At 37.1% G+C, this 21,009-nt stretch overlaps 1 protein-coding gene and 1 pseudogene across 1 annotated transcript in view; one reads left to right on the top strand and one right to left on the bottom strand.

The window, feature by feature from the left end:
• Positions 1-216: 216 nt before the first annotated feature.
• WDR76 (WD repeat domain 76) overlaps positions 217-21,009 on the bottom strand; it is a 54,837-nt gene continuing 34,044 nt past the window's right edge. Inside the window, exons 10-15 of the mRNA XM_028506157.2 lie at positions 20,801-20,954; positions 11,307-11,465; positions 7,857-8,074; positions 6,981-7,133; positions 5,104-5,157; positions 217-848 (exon numbers count right to left, since the gene is read on the bottom strand). Coding sequence (XP_028361958.1) covers positions 593-848; positions 5,104-5,157; positions 6,981-7,133; positions 7,857-8,074; positions 11,307-11,465; positions 20,801-20,954 — 994 coding nt within the window. The 3' untranslated portion in view covers positions 217-592. The remainder of the gene's footprint in view (positions 849-5,103; positions 5,158-6,980; positions 7,134-7,856; positions 8,075-11,306; positions 11,466-20,800; positions 20,955-21,009) is intronic.
• On the top strand, positions 3,592-4,609 carry LOC114491824 (annotated as a pseudogene).

Here is a 21,009-nt window from a genome sequence, read left to right as displayed (position 1 = left end):
GACAGTATTATGCTAAATAAAGTAAGCTAAATATAAAAGGACAAGAACCACGACTTCACGCATATGTGGGATATAAAACAAAAAGCAACAAACAAAAAAACCCTCATATATACAAACAACAGATAGTGGTTACCACAGAAGAGGGGTTGGGGGAAAACAAAGAGGGTGAAGGGGGTCAAATATATGGTACCAGAAGGCTAGACTTTGGACAGTGAGCACACAGCAGAGTATATAGATGTGGTAGTATAAAGACATATGCCTGAAACATACATGATGTTATCATTAACCAATGTCACTCCAATAAATTTTTTAAAAACAATATCAGACCACAAAAGCTTTTAATTCTTATCATTCAAAGCTTTATAACTGATAATGTTACAATTTCTCAACACACTGTCTGATTAAAGTGCTGAAGGCATCATAGCCTCCCTCATATTTCCTTCCCATCCTGTGGAAACAATCTCCAAGGTTTCTCCCTCAATAAAAAAAGCATTCTGAGTATAGCTATTAATAAAGCAATTTATATTTGCTAAACAAACACTAATTAATTTGAACAAACTAGTATTGCTAAACCAAAAACCCAGCAACTTTCTTAACTCATAAAAACATGTATCTTCCCACTGGAATTACCTCCAGCCAAAATATACTGAGTTGGGTGCATAGCATTGATGGAACACACAGAGGCAAGGCATTCTCCATCAAGAAAAGAATGCACCCGCTTTCCTGTCTCATGGAAGATTTCCACCTGTCGTGGATGGGCCATGCTGCCAACTATGACACAGTCTTCTTGTTTAGGGTCCCACACAGCTTGAAATCTGGTCAGCCATCGCCCAGTAATGGTGTTGTGCCTAGTGAAAAAAACAATTTAAGACAATAAGTGGTAAATAACTCAGGGTAGCAATGGGCAGAGAGTAAAGATGGTATTGCTCCTAAATGCTGATTTTCTCTACCAAGTTCCTTCTTTAAGTTACTGAGTTACCATCAACCTAATCTCATCCTTCCTACAAGACCAAAACTCAGGCCCTATGTCAAGGTTGTAGGTTTGATCCCCAGTCAGGACACATACAAGAGGCAACCAATGAATATATAAATAAATGGAAAAACAAAATCAATGGTTCTCTCTCAATCTCTCTCTCTCCCTGCCTTCCTCTCTAAAATCAATGAAAACATATTCTCAAGTGAGAGTCTTAAAAATAAAAATCAATGTAATATACCACATTAACAGTATGAAGGACAAAAACCATATGATCATCTCAATTGATGCAGAAAAATCATTTGACAAAATTCAATTCCCTTTCATGATAAAAACACTGAACAAACCAGAAACAGAAGGAAACCACTTCAACATAATACAGGCCCATTAGGAAAAGTCCATGGCTAACGTCATACACAATGGTGAAAAACTGAAAGCTTTTCCTCTAAGATCAGGAAAAAGGCAAGGATGCCCACTTTTGTGACTTCTATTCAACAGAATATAAATCCAGTAAAACTAGAAAACTGGATAGGACTAGATACAATGATCTGCCTAACTTATGGGTCTTCACAACCTCACAGGTAACATGGAGTGTTCTGCACATGAAGTGTCACTATTAAACTGACAAGCATCTGATAAGAGAGACACATTCTGAGCAGTCACATGACAGTCAATTATATTAGAAAGAGAAATAAAAGACACCCATCCAAATTGGAAAAGTAAAGTTGTCTGTTTGTATGATCTTATATATAGAAAACCTTAAAGATCCCACACATAGACACACTTCTCCTCTCTCTAAAATCAATAAGCATGTCCTCAGATGAGGATTTAAAAAAGAAGAAGAACAACAACAAAGGTGGAAATGTGGTGACCTCAAATTTACTGATTTAAAAACATACTAAAAAGCAATAGGACTCAAGACAGTGTGGTACCAGCATAAATACCAACATACAAACCAGTGGAAAAGAATAGGAAGTCCAGAAATGAACTCTCATGTATATGGTCAAATCACCTTTAACAAGAGTGCTAAGACCGTGCAATAAGGAAGGAGAGTCTCTTCAACAAATGGTGCTGGGAATACTGGATATCCACATTCAAAAGATGAAGTGGAACAGTAAAAATTAACTCAAAATGAATTAAAGACCTAACATAAGACCTTAAACTATAAAACTCCTAAAAGAAAACATAGGGGAAAAGCTTCAGACTTTGGATTTGGCAATTTCTTAGATATGACATCAAAAGCACAGGCAACAAAAGCGAAAACAGACAAATAGGACCACACCAAACTTTAAAATTTTGTGCATGAAAGAAAACAACCAACAAAGCGAAAAGGCACCCTACAAAATGATAAGTGTTTGTAAATCACATACTTGATAAGTGGTTAATATGCAAAATATGTAAGGAACTCCTACAACTCACTAACAAAAACAAAAATAGTCCAATACAGAAATGGGCAAAAGACTTGAACAGACAATTCTCCAAAAAAGATATACAAATGGCCAATAAGCATATGAGAAGATTTTTAATATCAGCTTTTCAACATCATACCCATTAGGATAATCATAAACAAAAAAGAGAAAACAAGTATTCGTGAATATATAGAAATTAGAACATGGGTACATTTTTTTAATTCTCACTTGAGGGCATTTTTTCATTGCTTTCCAAGAGAAAGGAAGGGAGAGAGAGAAACACAGATGTGACAGAGAAACACTATTGGTTGCCTCCCACACGTGCCTGGACCAGGAATCGAATCTGCAACATTTTGGTTACAGGATGATGCTCCAACCAACTGAGCCACACCAGTCAGCGCAATTCTTGGTGGGAATGTAAAATGATGTGGCTGCTATGGAAAAACAGTATGGAGCTCAGATTGGCATTGCTCAATGGATTGGGCACTGACTTGCAAACCAAAAGGTCACTGGTCCGATTCCCAGAACACATGTCTGGTTTGCATGTCAGGTCCCAGTTGGGGGAGCTCGAGAGGCAACAGATCGATGTATCTCTCGCACATTGCTGTTTGTCTCCCTCTCTTTCTCCCTCCCTTACCCTCTCTCCAAAAGTAAATAAAAATTTTATAAACATAAAAATAGTATGGAGTTTCCTCAATTAAAAAAAGAATTACCACATGATCCATTTAAACTCCACTTCTAGTATCTATTCAAAATAATTCAAAGCAGGATTTGAAGAGATATTTGCACACCCATGTTCACTGCAGCATTTTTCATAATAATCAGGAGGTAGAACCAACCCAAATGTCCACAACAGATAAAAAATGAGGCACAGACATACATGAATATTATGGAGTCTTAAAAACAGGAAACACTGTCACATGCTAGAACATGAATGCACTTCCAGCATATTATGCTAAGTGAAGTCAGTCACATTGTGACAAATACCATATATCACTCACATGAAGTATCTAAAGAGGTCAAAATGATTGAAATGGAAATTAACAATGGTTGTCCAGGTCTGAGGGAGAGGGAAGGAAGAACTAATGTTTAATGTACATAGAAGTTTCAGTTTTGTAACATTAAAAGTTCTAAAAATCTGTTATACAACAATGCAAATATACTTAACACTATTGAACTGCACATTAAAAATGGTTAAGGTGGTTTATAACCACAACTAAAAATAAATTAAAATTGTAAAAAATACATTTAGGGCTCTTTACTGCTCTCCAAAGCAGAAAGAAAAGTACTGCCCTTTTACTCTCTATACCTTAATACCATTAACAGCCCTTTCTTATTAAAGTATGGACTACAGAGAACCAAATTTCCCACTATCCCTCAATAGTGCTATCTTCAGTGAAAATTCAATCTGACTCCAGATTCATCACCCTAGATAAATTTTTTTAAAAATATACTCTAGACTACAAAAGCAGCCAGAGGTGACCTCTGAAAATGATTCACTATTCACTTGACCCAGAAAACCCCACAAAATCATGCAAAAACAAGAGGTTCAAATCTTCACGTTCACTTTAAGAACACTTGTGAAACTGCCCAGGCCATCAAGGGTATGCACATGCAAAAAGCCACCACATACCCAAAGGGTGTCACTTTACAGAAGCAATGTGTGCCGTTCTGTCGTTACAATGGTGGGGTTGGTAAGCGTGCCCAGGCCAAATACAGGGGCCAGACACAGGGTTGGTGGCCCAAAAACAGTGATGAGTTTTTGCTGCACATGCTTAAAAGTGCAGAGAGTAATGCTGAACTTAAGGGTGTAGATGTGGACTCTCTGGTCCTTGAGCACATGCAGGTGAACAAAGCTCCCAAGATGCAGCATAGAACCTACAAAGCACACGGGCGGGTGAACCCACACAGGAGCTCTCCCTGCCGCACTGAGACGCTCCTTCCTGACAAAGAGCAGGTTGTTCCTGAACCAGATGAGGAGGTTGCACCAGAGTAAGATGTCCCAGAAGAAACTGAACAAACAAAAACTTATGGCCCGGGAGTAAATTCAGCATAAAATAAATACTAATAAAAGTAAAAAAGTAATAAATACATAAATAAAAATACACATTAGAAACTAATAAACTAGGATAAAGTTTGAAAAAAGTAACTTAAGAAGTTTGTGAAACAGAAACAAATACACTTAAAATGTAGCCTCTATAGACTATAAAACTCCTGAAGCAACAATCAACATTTATTGCTTGCCCTGTCCCCAACATAATAAATAAAGATAAAGAGGGATGTTTAGGAAAAAGGCATCCAGTAAAGTTTCATGTAAAATAGATACATTAAAAGTAGCATATATATAAAAAGAGGGTAACCAAAGAAATAAAGTAAGTGAGAGGGTGCTCATCAAAAAGTGAGCAGTTACCATCTTCTTTAATAATATAACATGAATAATGCAGAATGGAATAAAGTCATTCACCTTAACCAAAAATAACCACCCAGCTGCAGAGAACAGCTACTGACTGAAAGAGATTGAACCTCTTTATAAACACAGGGAACCTGGAAGCAAGAACCCTTTCTGGACTGGAGAGGAAGTAGCAACCTGCAACACTTACACAATGTAACACAACAATCAGACCTATTACATCTCTTTGACAATCAGTGTCTAGTGCATGAACTCCAACAAATAGCCCATAGTAATCCAGAGTCTACATTATTTGGCATCTGGAAACTTACCTGATGGTGGTGAGGAGAGGAATCTGAGAGGACATACAGCTGCTGTCAAAGATTCTGCAAAATCAAGAACAAGAATAAAGTAACGCTCTTTTTATTGTTTTTTGTAAATTTTCTGAAATAACATCAGTGTGTTTAATAATCTTTTCATTGGTTCATGACATGGAATATGACTGTTATTTTAACATATATAGAATCAGGATCTAATATCAGCTAATATATTTAATAAAAATTACAAAGAATATTATAAAATTCAATGCTTATCGTGTAGTGTAGAAATAGTTTATTTAAACACTATTACTCCACACTTAAAATGCACACTCTAAAGCGGGGGTGTCAAACTCATTTTCACCAGGGGCCACATCAGCCTCATGGTTGCCTTCAAAAGGCCAAATGTAATTTTAGGACTGTATAAATGTAACTACTCCTTAACAGTTAAGCAAGAATTAAGTGCTGCCACCAGGTAGAAACAAGGTGCCAGGCCAGAAAAAACGAGGTGGAGGGCCAGATTCAGCCTGTGGGCCTTGTGTTTGCCACCTGTGCTCTAAAGTAATCTGGATTCTAAACTATATTCAGATTCACAATAATATAGATCATACATAAGGGATGTGGTCTAAAAATGCACAAATAATCTAAAAGTACATGAATGAATCAAGAACCATTTCCTCATGAGACTCATCAACTGAGGGTCTGGCTGTGTCATTTCCAGATGCTGATGAGAATTAGACCCACACAAGGGTAGGAGGTCTGGTGAAGCAGCTGGAAGAGCCCAGAGCCTCCATCCACCAGGTACGCTGGCAGAAAGAAACGAACCACATCACTACCTCCTTCCCCCTTTTCCTCGTACCTAGCTATTCCAGTGCAGCTTCTTGGGACTAGAGCTTACCATCTAATTAGATGACCAAAAAGCCAATCCCTAACAGCTAATGTAATGAGAGTAAACTCTATAGTGCAAATGAACAGGAATGACACAAACAAGGTAGCTCACTGCCTGGTGACTAAATCTCTTAATGCATCACCTGGTAATGTGCAAAGACTTTACTAGAAACAAACTGAGTACATGCTACACACTGCAGACCAAGCTCTTCCCAACAGATGGGTCTAAATTGAAATCAGGTGCCTTTCTAGAGCCTGGCTCACAGTATACATTCAATGGATCCTTGATGTAAAAATAATTAGTCAATTCCAAAATCACTTAAGGTAAAATTCTCGTAAATTGAGAAATGCTTGCAATGTTAAGCAAAATCAAGGACTCAGGAAGAGAACACAATCATTTTTCTTTGTGGCTGCATTAACATCACATCTTTTTTTATTGACATTATTTTCTATTTTTGATTCAACTGATTTACTTACATTTTTAAATCCACTTTTAAGAAGTAGCTATAGAAAGGTAGCAAAGCTGAAACCATAAAACTGTACCTACTAGTCTATATAGAAGTCCAGTTTTTGTATCTTTTCTGTCTGCACATGTCCTGGGGCTCTGCAGCTTCCACTCAGCACTTCACTTGTCGGGTAGAACCTACCATCCCCAAAGAGTGAGCTTCTCCCCGCGCTAAAATTACTTCCCTTTCAAGGTATCATGAGCCTGCTCTCATTGGGATTTCTGGGATTGTTCACTGCTGAAAGGGAGGCCTGACATCAATTCTCCAGGTTAGCTACAGACCTTCCTTGCCAATCTCAAGGACATTTCCAGACACAAAAACTTCTGAAAAGCCATCAAATATAGGTCAATGACCTCCAGGAACCTATCTATAGTTATAAAACAATACCACTAGTGATTGAACAGGGAGCAGCAGTAAACAAAGCTACTGGTTTATTGACACAGTAACTACAGATATTTTAGATTCTTTTAACAGCCTATTTCTGTCTTTCCAATTTACCTCAGCTTACAATCAGCACATGTGGTCACTACTCTGTTACCAGTAAAAGGTGAAAAATAAGCAGAAGCGATGCTCTTTGTGTGTTCAGTCAAAGAAATCAAAGGCTGGCTTCCCTTGGGATTCAGGCGCCTAGCATCATAAAGATGAACATCACTGTAATGAAAAAAAAAATGATTCCGTGTTACCACAGTCCATCTAATAAGCCACTAGAATAGTGTCTAGAATAAATTAGACACTCAAATACTCACTACATTGAAGAACAATTAAGATAGAACTCTCTAATCTTCTGTATTTTTATAAACACTAGCAAAGTTAAAATTTTAGAAAAATTCCAAAAACTATAGCATAATAATGTAACCAGTGGGTATAGACAGACAAGAATCCAGTTGGTTTTCCAATCTCTCCAAGAAAAAAATTAACACAGACCAACAAGTTATAGGTCACATATAACTTTTTTTACAAGTTTTCTTCTCAAAAGATCAGAAGTAAATGCATACGATGCTAAGGAAAATAAAAATGTGTACCTGTTTCAATACTTTCACTTATTTATTATATCCAAAAGAATATTTCATTTTTAAAAAATGATACTCAAGCCCTGGCTGGTGTGGCTCAGTGGACTGAGTGCCAGCCTGTGAACCAAAAGGTTCCCAGTTTGATTCCCAGTCAGGGCACATGCCTGGGTTGTGGGCCAGGTCCCTTCCCCTCTCTCTAAATAAATAAAATCTTTTAAAAAAAGATACTAAAAAAAACTCTGTATACAAAGGAAGATTATTCAGCTGTGTGTATCATGAAAGCCAGATGTCTTTTACAACAAAAGTGAAACATTTTTCCCAACATTAAAAGGCCTGATATCATAAAGTTTTATGAAGAACATACCTCAATCCTGCAGTTATGAAATACTGTCTATGCACTGGATGGACATGAACAGTTCTTATTTTTCTCATAGAAGAACTGATAAGTTTTTCATAAGAAGCTCCAGGTGTCCTTCTATCCACTAATGACATACTTCCATCCCAGTGTCCTACTATTAAAGAGGAGGCATCTTCGGCCAAGAAGTCAAAGGAGGAAAAGCTACTTCTCTCGTTTCTGTATACCTAAAGGATATAAGTAACAATCAATTTTATATAACTCTTCTTTTAAAGAAAGCCAGTGCATAAATTCTTTCATTCAAAAGTTATGAAGCCCTGGCTGGTGTGGCTCAGTGGATTGAGCGCTGGACTGGGAACCAAAGGGTCACTGGTTCAATTCCCAGTCAGGGCACATGCCTAGGTTGTGAGCCAGGTTCCCAGTATGCAGCATGTGAAAGGCATCCACACATTGATGTTTCTCTTCCTCTCTTTCTCTTCCCCTTCCCCTCTCTCTAAAAATAAATAAATAAAATCTTTTTTTAAGTTATGAAACACTTTACCCAATAACTTCATTTATCCTCCATCCCACAGGAAGCACAGGGCAACATGATCATCCCCACTTACAGAGATGGAAACTGAAGCACTGATCAGCTGTGAGACTGACCCAAATCAAATGGCCCATCCAACTATGTCAAGGCTACATCCCAAGTCTCTTAAATCCAACAAACCTCAGTTGCAGATCTACCCTGTGAAACTTAATACAAAATGGACTGAATTTGAATTCTACACAACTGAAATACCTTAAATAACAAGTAACTTTGCCAATAAAGTCCAAGATATATGGCTGAATGCTCACCTACTCTTGGTGGAAGTAAGTATAAAGACATACAAAATTTGACAGCTGAGCAGGATACATCTATCAAAATATCTAATGCTCCATACCTAATAATTTCACTGGATATAAATAAGGATGCCTACTGCAAAACTGCTTATGATAGCAATAAGAGATCATCTAGCCCTGGCTGGCGTAGCTCAGTGGATTGAGCGCGGGCTGGGAACCAAAGTGTCCCAGGTTCGATTCCCAGCCAGGGTACATTCCTGGGTTGCAGGCCATAACCCCCAGCAACCAAACATTGATGTTTCTCTCTCTCTCTCTCTCTCTCTCTCTCTCTCTCTCTCTCTCTCTCTCTCTCTCTCTCTCTCTCTCTCCCCCCTGCCTTCCCTCCCTAAAAAAATAAATAAATAAAATCTTAAAAAAAAAAAGAGATCATCTAAATGTCCACCAAGAGATGCTGTTAAATAAATGATGGTACATCTCTACTTTGAAATACTGTACAATGATAAAAAGAATAGGGAAGACTTATACTACAAGCTGCCCAAGATATACTAGTAAGTGCAAAAAACAAGTTGCAAAAAAGTATGTATATAGTATGAATCCATACTATACTAGTGCAAAGAAAAAAATCTCTGTATGCTTGTAAGCACATGTGTACTTTCTGGAAATACACCCAAAAAACACAAGGATGGGAAAATGGGGAAAGGGCAGATTTGTTCTACATACCCTATTTACAATAAATGTTTTATCATGAATGTGTATTATTATTTTTAATCACTTATAATCCACTATCACTTTGGTTTCGGGGCTCACACACATAAGGATTAAAAAATAAATGTAAAATGTGTCAGTACTCAACTGAGAGAGGAGGACCACAATTCTCATTGTTGAATCATGAACTACTGCTGATTTTTAGTTTTAATAATATTATAAACTGAGATTATCCAAGTAATATACCAAAGGCATCCCAACCACCATACACCCCCAAAACCCACAAATGAAACTGGAAGTATTCAGTCAGTATATTAAAATGGTTAAGTGTTAAGGCTTTGGAGTCAGACAGACCCAAGTGCAAATTCTAGTTCTGCCATTTATGTCCTTGAGTGAACTAATAAACCCCTTTACCTCAGTTTTTCAACTGTTAAATGAGATAACATTACCTACTATTTCATAAGGTGTTATAAAGCTTAATAACATATAAAAAGCACACTCAAGTTAATGTCTAACACAAGATAACTGTTCAATCAGTAGTATCAGGAACAAAATACTAATGCATGCAACATTATGAATGAATCTTGAAAGTGTCAGGCTAGGTGAAAGAAACCAAACACAAAAAGCTACATTCCAAATGATTCCATTCACTCAACATTCTGTAACAGGCAAAATTACAGGGACATAGTAATCACATCAGTGGTTGCTAGGGACTTCAGGAAGGGAGAGGAAGCTGACTACAAAAGGTCACTAAACCTACATCTAAGTTTCACAAAGATTAAATTCAATGTTAAGGAAAGAGTTTGATTTATGAGAATTCTCTTATTAAGGAAATCTGATATGGTTAAGCACCTCAACTGATATGTTTGTTGTAAGCATTAAGCAGTAGACATTTAAGTAGTAGGCCAAAACTTGATCACTGGGATCCAACAATGTGAGGATTCCCCAGGCCTCTGGCCAACCCTGCCAGAGGTCAAACTGGTTAGAAAACCTCCAAGAAGTCAGTCACCTGGTGGTGATCTAGGCAGAGTGCCTCTGGGAGGAGGAGTGGCCGTGAGCAAGCATGAGCCCAATATCTTTCAACTATTTCTTAAACAGGGATTTAGACCAGCAGGGTTTAGACCAGCCCAGCAAAAGACCTTATCCTTAACAATAAACTTAGATAAATTTGGTTACAGATCAACTTGACCTAAGATCTTCTGCATAAAACAGCCTGGATATCTGTTCCTTGCCAGAGCACAATTATATAACATCCAATGGCAGATTTTCATTCTAACTTCAGCAGATAGAAACAGTTGAGCTAACCCCGGTACATATGGTATATAAGACATGATAAATCTTAACTAGAAGACTAGAGAAAACCAAATTTTGTAGTTTCTGTGTTATGTTACAAGCCAAAAGTTTTAGGTAGAATGTAATATAGTACTATGCAGTGATGAGTTTCTACAGTCTTTTATGTCACTTCTAAAACTCATCTCCACAAAATTCGTATCTGCAAAGGCCAGCAATGATCAAAAGAAGTATAATTATATTCCAATATATTTTTTCCTGAATGGAAAAGTATGTGTTAAGCCTAAAAAAAAGAGTTCTTTTTATTTAAAAGCTTTTTGAAAAAATAAAAATAATAAGAGAAAACCTTATGTGCCAGACTGTTCTAAGTACTCTACTGCACTAACTCATTATCAGCATTTAATCCTCTTGACCTATAAGATACTATACTATTTAACAACTAAGGAAAATTAACCACAAAGAGGTTAAGTAACTTGCCAAGGTTACACTAGTAGTAATAGATGGTTTGGGACTTAGGAGGTGTAGTTCCAAAGTCACTACCATCTTACCCAATCTGACTGGTATAATAATTATTCATGTTGGCATTTCATAAAGAATCCAGAATAGCATCTGAGATCAACATATAAACACATTAACATTTACCTCTTCAAAAACAGCCTTGGAAAAATCCCCACAGCGTAGTGTGCCATCATAGCTCAGGGACAGTATGTGAGCCGGATTGGCAGGTGAGAAGTAAAGACAACTAACCGGCTGACTATGGGGTTGAAAAACATAAACTCCATCTTCTTTAGGTTGGTGAGTCTGGAAGACAGTTGGGGAAAGGGACAGGGACAAAAACTAATGAAAAGCAGTAATATTTTCTATGTCATGGCATCTAAACAATTTACATCTGTATTATTCGTCTTTACTTAGCCTATCATTGTACCCACCTCCCATTCAGAAAATCAGAACTAGAAAGTTTATACTATCAAAAGCTACTTTTTCTCTAATTTTCAATCCAACAAGAAGTCACATTTAACAGTTTCATTTTTTTTGAAATTAGATAGTTTTTTCATTATACAGAAGAAAAAAATTACTACTTGGGATAACTTCAGTTCATAAAACTGTCAGGAAATGAGAGGTCTACTTTTTACTTTACACATAGTATTATTCCTTACCACCAAAAAAAAAAAAAAGACCCGTATCAAATACCATTATCATTTTGCTTCCTAAGTGCACTGCTATGTGATATGGGTACACCTAGCATTCTTAGAATAGTTTTCACAAGGTATTAGGTACGAGGACAAAATATGAGTTTAGAAATAGTTTGTCTTCTAAATATACCATGAAAATGCATGTATTTGAGTTTCCACATTAATATTTTACATGTAAGAATTTTCATTTCCACAACTGGATTAAATCATCACTTTTCTGATCTAAGTTATATTCTATGCCATACATTGTATTATGAACCAAAGCAACTATCCATCTCCAAATCTGGCTGAGTTTGCTGCAAAATACTCCACCATTTTTGTTTTCTTCTTTTTCATTTTTTATGTTATTGATTATGCTCTTATAGTTGTTCCAATTTTTCCCCCTTTGCCCCTCTCTGCCTGGTACCCCCATTCTCTCCAGGAATTCCCCTCTTAGTTTATGTCCATGGGTCATGTGTGTAAGTTCTTTGGCTTCTCCATTCCCTATACTATCTTAACATGCCCCAGTCTGTTTCGTACCTACCAATTATACTTCTTAATCCCTGCACCATTTCCTCCAATCTCCCTCTTCCCCCACCCAGCTGATAACTCTCCAAATGATCACCATATTTATAATTCTGTACCTATTCTGGTTGTTTGCTTATTATTATTTTTTTAGATTAAGCTGTTGAGAGTTGTGAATTTGTTGCCTTTCTAAAGTTCCTTGTTTTGATCTTCTTTTTCAGAAATAATTCCCTTTAACATTTCCTATAATAATGGCTTAGTGGTGATCAACTCCTTTAGCTTTACCTTGTCTGGGAAGCACTTTATCTACCCCTCCATTCTAAATGATAGCTTTGCTAGATAAAGTAATCTAAGTTTTAGGTCCTTGCTTTTCATCACTTTGAATACATCTTGCCAGTCCCATCATGCCTGCATAGTTTCTTTTGAGAAATCCGCTGATAGTCTTATGGGAATTCCTTTGTAGGTAACTCTCTTCTTTCCTCTTGTTGCTTTTAAGACTCTTCATCTTTAAACTTTGGCATTTTAATTATGATGTGTCTTGGTGTGTCCCTCTTTGGGTCCAATTTGTTTGGGACTCCCTGTACTTCCTGGACTTGTATATCTATTTCCTTCACCAAATTAGGGAAGTCTTCTTTCATTATTTTTTCAAATAAGTTTTCAATTTTTTGCTCTTCCTCTTCTCCTTCTGGCATCCCTGATTCAGATGTTGGCATGTTTGGAGGTGTCCCAGACATTCCTAAACCTACCCTCGTTTTTTCTTAATTCTTGTTTCTTCTTTTTGTTTTGGTTGAATGTTTATCTCTTCCTTATATTCCAAATTGTTGGTTTGAATCCCAGCTTCCTTCCTTTGTCTGTTGGTTTCCTGTGGATTATTCTTTATTTCACTTGATGTAATCATCATTTCTTCTTCTTCTTCTTTTTTTTTTTTTTTTTGCTATACTCAAGGAGTTCTCTTAGCATCCTGATAACTAATGTTCTGAACTCTGCATCTGATAGGTTGGCTATCTCCATTACGTTAGTTCTTTTCTGGGGTTTTATTCTGTTCTTTCATTTGGGCCATATTTCTTTGTCTACTCAATTTAGCAGCCTCCCTGTCTTTGTTTCTATGTATTAGGTAGAGCTGCTTTTACTTCCTGTCTTAGTAGTGTGGCCTATGTAGAAAAGGCATCTGCAAATTGTGTGAGACGGAGCCTTAGGTAATTGCTAGGGTGAGGAACCTGCTTCACCACTTTGTGGCTTTGTGGGGAAAGTTTAGAGAGGGGACAATGCCACCACCCACCTTCTGGCAGTTCGGCTGGCATTTGCCCCATTCCAGTCACTTCACCTTCTTTCCATGTGCAGCTGGTGCCCTTCCATCTGCTGCCCTGGCAGTGAATCCCGGAGTGGGTAGGTTTGCATACATTCTAAGACCATGGTGGCCCTGTAAGCAGCAAAAATCTGGCAGTTTCTTCTGCTGCCCCAATCCCCACTGGTTTTTACAACCAGAAGTAATGAGGATCTATCTTCCCAGTGCTGGAACCCTGGGCTGCACAACCTGGGGTTAGGATCACTCACTCCAAAGGCATCCTTCCCATCCATTCTGCTGCCACCACTGCCACCACTAACTTTTTGCACCACACTGCCTTTCCACCCATCTCTGCAACTCCACCCCTCCCACCCATCTGGAGAAATGTGTCTTCTTTAAATTCTTGGTTGTCAGACTTCCATACAGCTCAATTTTCTGATGGTTCTGGGAGTTACTAGTTTTGCAATCTTGTAATTTTTTCTATGGCTGCGCAAGGAGGCAAAGTGTGTCTACCTACACCTCCATTTTAACCAGAAGTCTAGTTTAAGTTTTAAAATAAACAGAAGAATTTGTAAGGAAAAGACAGACAAAATGTTACAACCACACATACTCCTCCTATCCAAAGTTTAACACTGTTAACACCTTCACATATTTGTTTATAGATTTTATTTTTTAGAAAAACAAAACTGTCTGTTGTTATAAAGAACTCACACAACATGAAAATATACAAAGTTTAAAAAAATTACTCCAAATCCAAAATTACCATTAAAATACTAAGTGGTCATTACACATATCTTTATAGGTACTTATATTTATAGAATGACAGAGAAGAAATTTAGAAAAAAAATAAGATCATGCTACATATGCCATTATTAAAAGTATTAAATTTAGCTATACTTCAAAATAATAAAAGAAAATTAGGCTAAAGGAATTTTTGAACTTCTAGTATTTCTTTAAAAAATATATCTCCTAAAACAGAAAAAATAATATGTAAAGCAGTTATAGTCATTATGTTTATTTTTAACCATGTCTCAATTTTAGATGATTTCTATTGATCAAGACATTATTCTCATCTCTCTTCGATCTCCTTTCTCCATCTCTATATTTTATTGTTATTTTATTTTACTTATTTTGTTTATCCTCACCTGAGGACATGCTTATTGACTCTAGAGAGAGGGGGAGGGAAAGAAAGAGGGAGAAAAACATCAGTGTGAAAGAGAAACACTGATTGGTTGCTTCCCATATGTGCCTAGACTGGGGATTAAACCTGTAACTTAGGTATGTGCCATGACTGGGAATCCAACCCGCAACCTTTCAGTTTACAGGACAATGCTCCAACCAACTGAGCTACACGGGCCAGGGCTGTTATATTACTTTTATTTTGTTCAAGAAAATCACATTTATATTCACTTCTGTAACCATAGTCTATACAGTTGTTTTAGTTCTGCATTTAAATGGAGTCAGTGTTTATCATCAATTCTTTTGTCAAGCTTCTCCATTCCTGAATTCATTTTGATTTACTCTTAATTGGCTGAGATTTACTGTCAAGCCATTTTCTTCCAGAGAAACTCATAGGCCTTACATTTTTTTTAGTTTTTTCACATGTATGAATACCTACCTGCTGCCTTTACATTAGAACAATAGCTTGGTCTGGGTAAGTACTGGGACCATACTTTCTTCCTTCAGAATTTTGTAGACATTATATGAAATGTTGCTATAGAAAACTGAGGCAAGCCTGGCTTTTCCCCTTGAATATAACCTGTTCTTTTCTGCCTAAAGAATTCTTTATCCTTAAAGTCTCAAATTTTTCTAGAACTTGGTGTACACATTCAATCTACAATTCAATCCTGTCCTTTCAGAAAAATACACTTAAATGTATCTTCTGTTCCATTTCTGGGGTTCTCTTTTTCTTTCTTTTACTAATGGCTTGTCTCTTAAACCCTTTTTTCATCTGTGATATTACTTCCAATCTTTCCTTAATGTCTGTAATTTAATCTCCAGAAATGTCTACTCTGTTCCTTGCCTTTGTCTAATTTACTAGCTCCACTGCTCTTCAATTTGTTTCCTTAATCCTGCAATCTCCTTTTCCATCTCATTCTGTTGTTTTATTATTTCTTCCTTGAGTTTTATTTTACCTGATTTATGTTATTAACTTTCTCCATAGCAGCACTGTCCAAAAGAACTTTCTAAGATGATAAAAATGTCTTATTTATGTACTGTCCAACATGGTATCCACTAGCTAAGTGCAGATATTAAGTATCTGAAGTGCATGGGCACAGGGGGGAAAAAACGTATCTGAAATATGTCTAGTGTAAATGAAGAACTAGATTTTCTATTTTAATTAATTTAAATATAAATAGTCCCATATGACTAGTGCAGTTCCATACTAGTGCAGCTCTACTAGTGGAACAACTGAGAAGAATTTCCTTCCTTTCCTTAAGTTTTTTCTTCTTCTAGGTTTGTCTTTGTATGCTAGGTTCTTTTGTTGTTTTTGCTATAGTGTTTGTCTAGTTGCTATGTCATTTCTTTTCATTTTCATCATGCTTGAATTGCTCTGTCCTCATTAGTTGCTCTGATATAACATACTCACTCTCCTAGTGTCTCATACCAGTTCATTTTTTCTCAGAAAAGGACAGACTTTTCTTTTGCCCAGAAAAAAAGAAGGGGGCAGGAAGGAGGAGGTGAACAAATGATTTTAGCTGAAACAATAAGCAATATTTGTTGTAATTCCTAGTCTCTGAGATTTTGTTCACTATTTTATACCAGGATTCTTACCACGTACTCAGCAAGGTTGGGTGGAAAGTGGCTTATAAGAGAGAACCTCCAAAAAACCCGGAATTTATATTTTAAAAATTGTGTATTTATTCTTACTTGTTTAAATTTCAATCACCTTCAAAGTACTCTCCATTTGACATAATACATCTATCAAGATGTTTTTTCCACTGCTCAAAACAGTTTTTGAACCCATCAATTTTGATGACTTGTAGTGATTCTGCTGGTTTTGGTTTCACCTCTTCTACATTGGCAAAATGTTTCCCTTTAAGGATTTTTTTCATCCAGGAAAACAAAAAAAGTTGCTTGGGGAAGATCAGGTCAACAGAGACGATTGGGCACGGGGTCATGCCATTTTTGGTCAAAAACTGAACATGCAGCATGGTGTGAGCAGGTGTGCTCACCCATAGTGAAAGGCAAATGTGTTGAGAGTGTCTTCAAAAAAAAATTCATTGAAGCCAAACACAGCCTCTCAAACAATGCAAGCTGGTACATAGATGGGTTTCTAGAACACTCACCTAGCAGGGGGAAGCCTGTAATACAAGGGGTCCACCCTGCAGAAGATAATTCCAGGGTTTTTGGGGGGACCCCCTCATATACCACTCCATAGACCAAGAAAATCTCCTTTGTAGAGTTAGTCCTATTATTCTCACTCCTTACCCCTCTTTTGACCCATTTTTCCACAGCAGCCATTTCCTTATTCCTCACTCAATAGAAAAAAACATATCACATCCAGCTCTGCATCATGTGCTTCTCTCTAGTTTTGAGAATACAGGTGAAATCTCAGGGTTTGGTCAATTCACCAGTATGGATTTTGGGGGTAGAGCAGGATAGAAGCTAAACCATGCTGTGTCCCCACCCCCTTGGCTACAGAATTTATTTCTACACTGATAACTAACTTTTTATTATTATATATTATGTTATTGCAGCTGTCTCAAATTTCCCTCTGTTCCCCTCCACCCAGCCCCACCCCACTCCCTCAGGTAATCCTCATACCATTCTCCATGTCCATGGGTCCTGCATATATATATATATATATGCTAGTATATATGGTGCATGGCTATATATATATCGCCATGTCTATTCAGTAACTACCAATTTGTGCCTCTTAATCCCTTCACCTTTTTCACCTAGCAACCCATCTGGCAACTATCAAAATGTTCTATCTGTAACTGTTTTTGTTCTGCTTGTAGGTTATTTTTTTTTAGATTCAGCTGTTGATAGATATGTATTTATTAACATTTTACTGTTCATATTTTTATCTTCTTCTTCTTAAAGGGGACCATTTAACATTTCATGCAATACTGGTTTGGTGATGATGAACTCCTTTAACTTAACTTTATCTGGGAAGCACTTTATCCCTCCTTCAATTCCAAATGATAGCTTTGCTGGGTAATCTTGGTTATAGGTCCTTTCTTTTTATCACTTTGAATATTTCTTGCCAATCCCTTCTAGTCTTCAAAGTTTCTTTTGAGAAATCAGCTGACAGTCTTATGGGGCCACCCTTTTAGGTAACTAACTGCTTTTCTCTTACTGCTTTTAAGATTCTCTCTTTGCATTTAATTTTTGTCATTTTAATTATGGTGTGTCTTGGAATGGGCCTCTTTGGGTCCATATTGTTTGGGACTCTTTGTGCTTCCTGGACTTGCATGACTATTTCCTTCACTAAGTTAGGAAAATTTTCTTTCATTATTTTTTCAAATAGGTTTAAAATTTCTTGCTCTTTCTCATCTCCTTCCAACATCCCTATCATGGAAATGTTGGTACACTTAAAGTTGTCCCAGAGGCTCTTTACACTATCTTCATTTATTTGGATTCTTTTTTTCTTCTTGCTGTTCTGATTGGTTGCTTCTTGCTTCCTCATGTTCCAAATTGCTAATTTAATTCTTAGCTTTATCCACTCTACTGTTAATTCCCTACAGACTGTTCTTTATTTCAATTAGTGTATCCTTTGCTTCTGACTGAATCTTTTTTATGCTGCTGAGGTCCTCATAAGTTCTTTGAGCATCCTTTTAACCAGTGTTTTGAACTCTGCATCTGATAGATTGCTTGTCTCCATTTTGTTTAGTTCTTTTTCTGGAGTTTTGGTCTGTTCTTTCATTTGGGCCATATTTCTTTGTCTCCTAACTTTTGAAGTCTCCCTTTGTTTGTTTCTATATTATTAGGTTGAGCTACTATGTCTCCCAGGCTTGATAGAATGGCTTAATGTAATAGGTGTCCTGTAGGATCCAGTGGCACAGCCTCCCCCTATTACCCAAGCTGGGTAACTCAAGGTGCACCCACTGTGTAGGCTGTGTACACCCTCCTCTTGGAATTGAGACTTGATTGCTGTTGGCACATCCAAGGTCACCCACTGCCTGTGTTCTGTCTGGGGTCACACAGCATTAGCTAAAAAGCGATCTGCAGATAACTGCTACTTCTGTTGGGCTTGGAGGTGCTGTCCTGATAACTAGTTTTTGAAGTGCACTGTAAAGTTATATTTCTTCCTTATTATTTTGTAATATTTTTTTCTCATTTGACTATCTTTTTCACATTCTATGGGAAAATTCCATCCCCCTACCCAATTTTAAACGAAATACATCAGGTTAAGAGCATTCTACTTTAAACCTAAAGGAGTCCAGGAGCAGCTTGTTTTGAGTCTAGAAACAACCATCTGTGCACAATGGATTGGTGTAGGAAAACTGGAAGTACAAGCACCAGTTAAGACTACTATAGTAATCCCAAAATAAGGAGATGGGCTCTGGCCAAACATGGTGGCTGTAAGGATGGAAAGAAAGGGGCAAAAACATTAGTGGAATATACTAGAAATTAGGATTAAAGGGAACACCCAGGTTAAAACTCCTCAAGTGTTTCTGGTTGCTTTTAGGATGAGAAACAAAATTCTTAACAAAACTTATAAAAAGATACATCTGCCCTCTGCCCATCTCTATAGCTTCTTCCTATTCCATTAATCGCCTGTGTTCATTCCTTTGCGGTCTATGCTCCAGACACACAGGCATTCTTCAGGTCCCTGAATGTATCAAGTAAGCATCCTTCTGCTTAAGGTCCTTGACATACTGTTCACCTTGACCAAAACACTCTTAATTTCTTTACTTGGCTCCCTCCTACTTAGCTTTCAAACCTCAACTCAGTTCTCACTTCCTCAGGGAAGCCTTCCCTGATCCTCCAAATTAGGCCAGTCCCCCTGTTACATGTTTTCATAACACTGCTTTTCCTTCATGACATTAGTCACAGCATATAATCCACTTATCAAATATGCAATCACATAGCTGAAAATTATTTCATTCATGCTGTGTTTGTTACTAAATTCTAAACTCTATGACGACAAAAACACTCCATGCTCACAAATGTCTACTGGCTGGGGAGTTATTAGAATAATACTTGCCCTAGCTGGTGTGGCTCAGTGGACTGAGTGCCAGCCTGCAAATCAGAGTCACTGGTTCGATTCCCAGTCAGGGAACATGCCTCAGTTGTGGGCCAGATTCCCAGTGGGGGACACTCAAGAGACAACCACACATTGATGTTCCCTATCTTTCTCCCTTCCTTCCCCTCTCTAAAAATAAATAAATCTTTTAAAAAGGAAAAAAATAAATTTAAGAATACTTAATACAAAATACTCAATGTGTGGGTGAATATATAATTGAATAAATGATAACTGAACTTAAGATTTTATTTACTTACTTTTAGAGAGAGGGAAAAGGAGGGAGAAAGGGGGAGAGAAACATCAATGTGCAAGAGATACATCAATAGGTTGCCTCTTGCATGCCCCCAATCAAGGATCTGGCCTGCAACTCAGGTATGTGTCCTGACTGGGAATTGAACTGGCATCCTTTTGGTTCACAGGCTGGCAGTCAATCCACTGAGCTATATGAGCCAGGGCTGAACTTTTAATCCTAGGTATGACTAAAAATCTGACAGAAAATTAAGAGAAAAAAACGAGGGAGTGTCAAGGCAATTCAATGGGAAAGAATGGTCTTTTCAACAAATAATGCTTGGGCAACTGGATATTCGCATACAAAATGACAAACCTGGGCCCTTACCTCACACTATATACAAAAAAATAACTCAAGATATATCAGCAAACTAAATGTGAAAGCTAAAATCATAAAAGTTTTTGAAAATAAAAAGAAAATCTTCAATACTTTGGGGTAGACAAAGATTTCCTAGATATAACACCAAAAGCATAATCCATAAAAATATTGATAAACTGGAATTCATCAAAATTCATGACTTTTGCACTTCAAAAGACTTTAAATTTAGAATTGCAAAGTACAAATATATAAATAATTGGCATCTATAAACAAATAGCTCTAGGTTATCTTCTTGCAGACTATCTGCTTCAGTCAAACTTTAATATCTTAAAAAAATGAATAGTAACTTACCACATCCCAAAGTCCAACTTGCCCATATTTGGCCCCAGCTGCCACCAAAGTTCTAATTTCTGATGGATGAAGAGCCATAGACAGTACTGAACCTTTGGTAACTTTACAAACAGTATCTCCACTAATGACCATGCCACCTAAACTGGCTTTGTAGCTGAGAAAATTAAGAAGTAAAATTTTAGAAGTAAAACCAGTCTTAATTGACAAAA

This window comes from Phyllostomus discolor, chromosome 1 (genome assembly GCF_004126475.2).
Source record: "Phyllostomus discolor isolate MPI-MPIP mPhyDis1 chromosome 1, mPhyDis1.pri.v3, whole genome shotgun sequence".
Classification (NCBI taxonomy): domain Eukaryota; kingdom Metazoa; phylum Chordata; class Mammalia; order Chiroptera; family Phyllostomidae; genus Phyllostomus; species Phyllostomus discolor.
The sequence above is the reverse complement of the archived record's forward strand: the minus strand, read 5'-3'. Positions and strand labels throughout refer to the sequence as shown.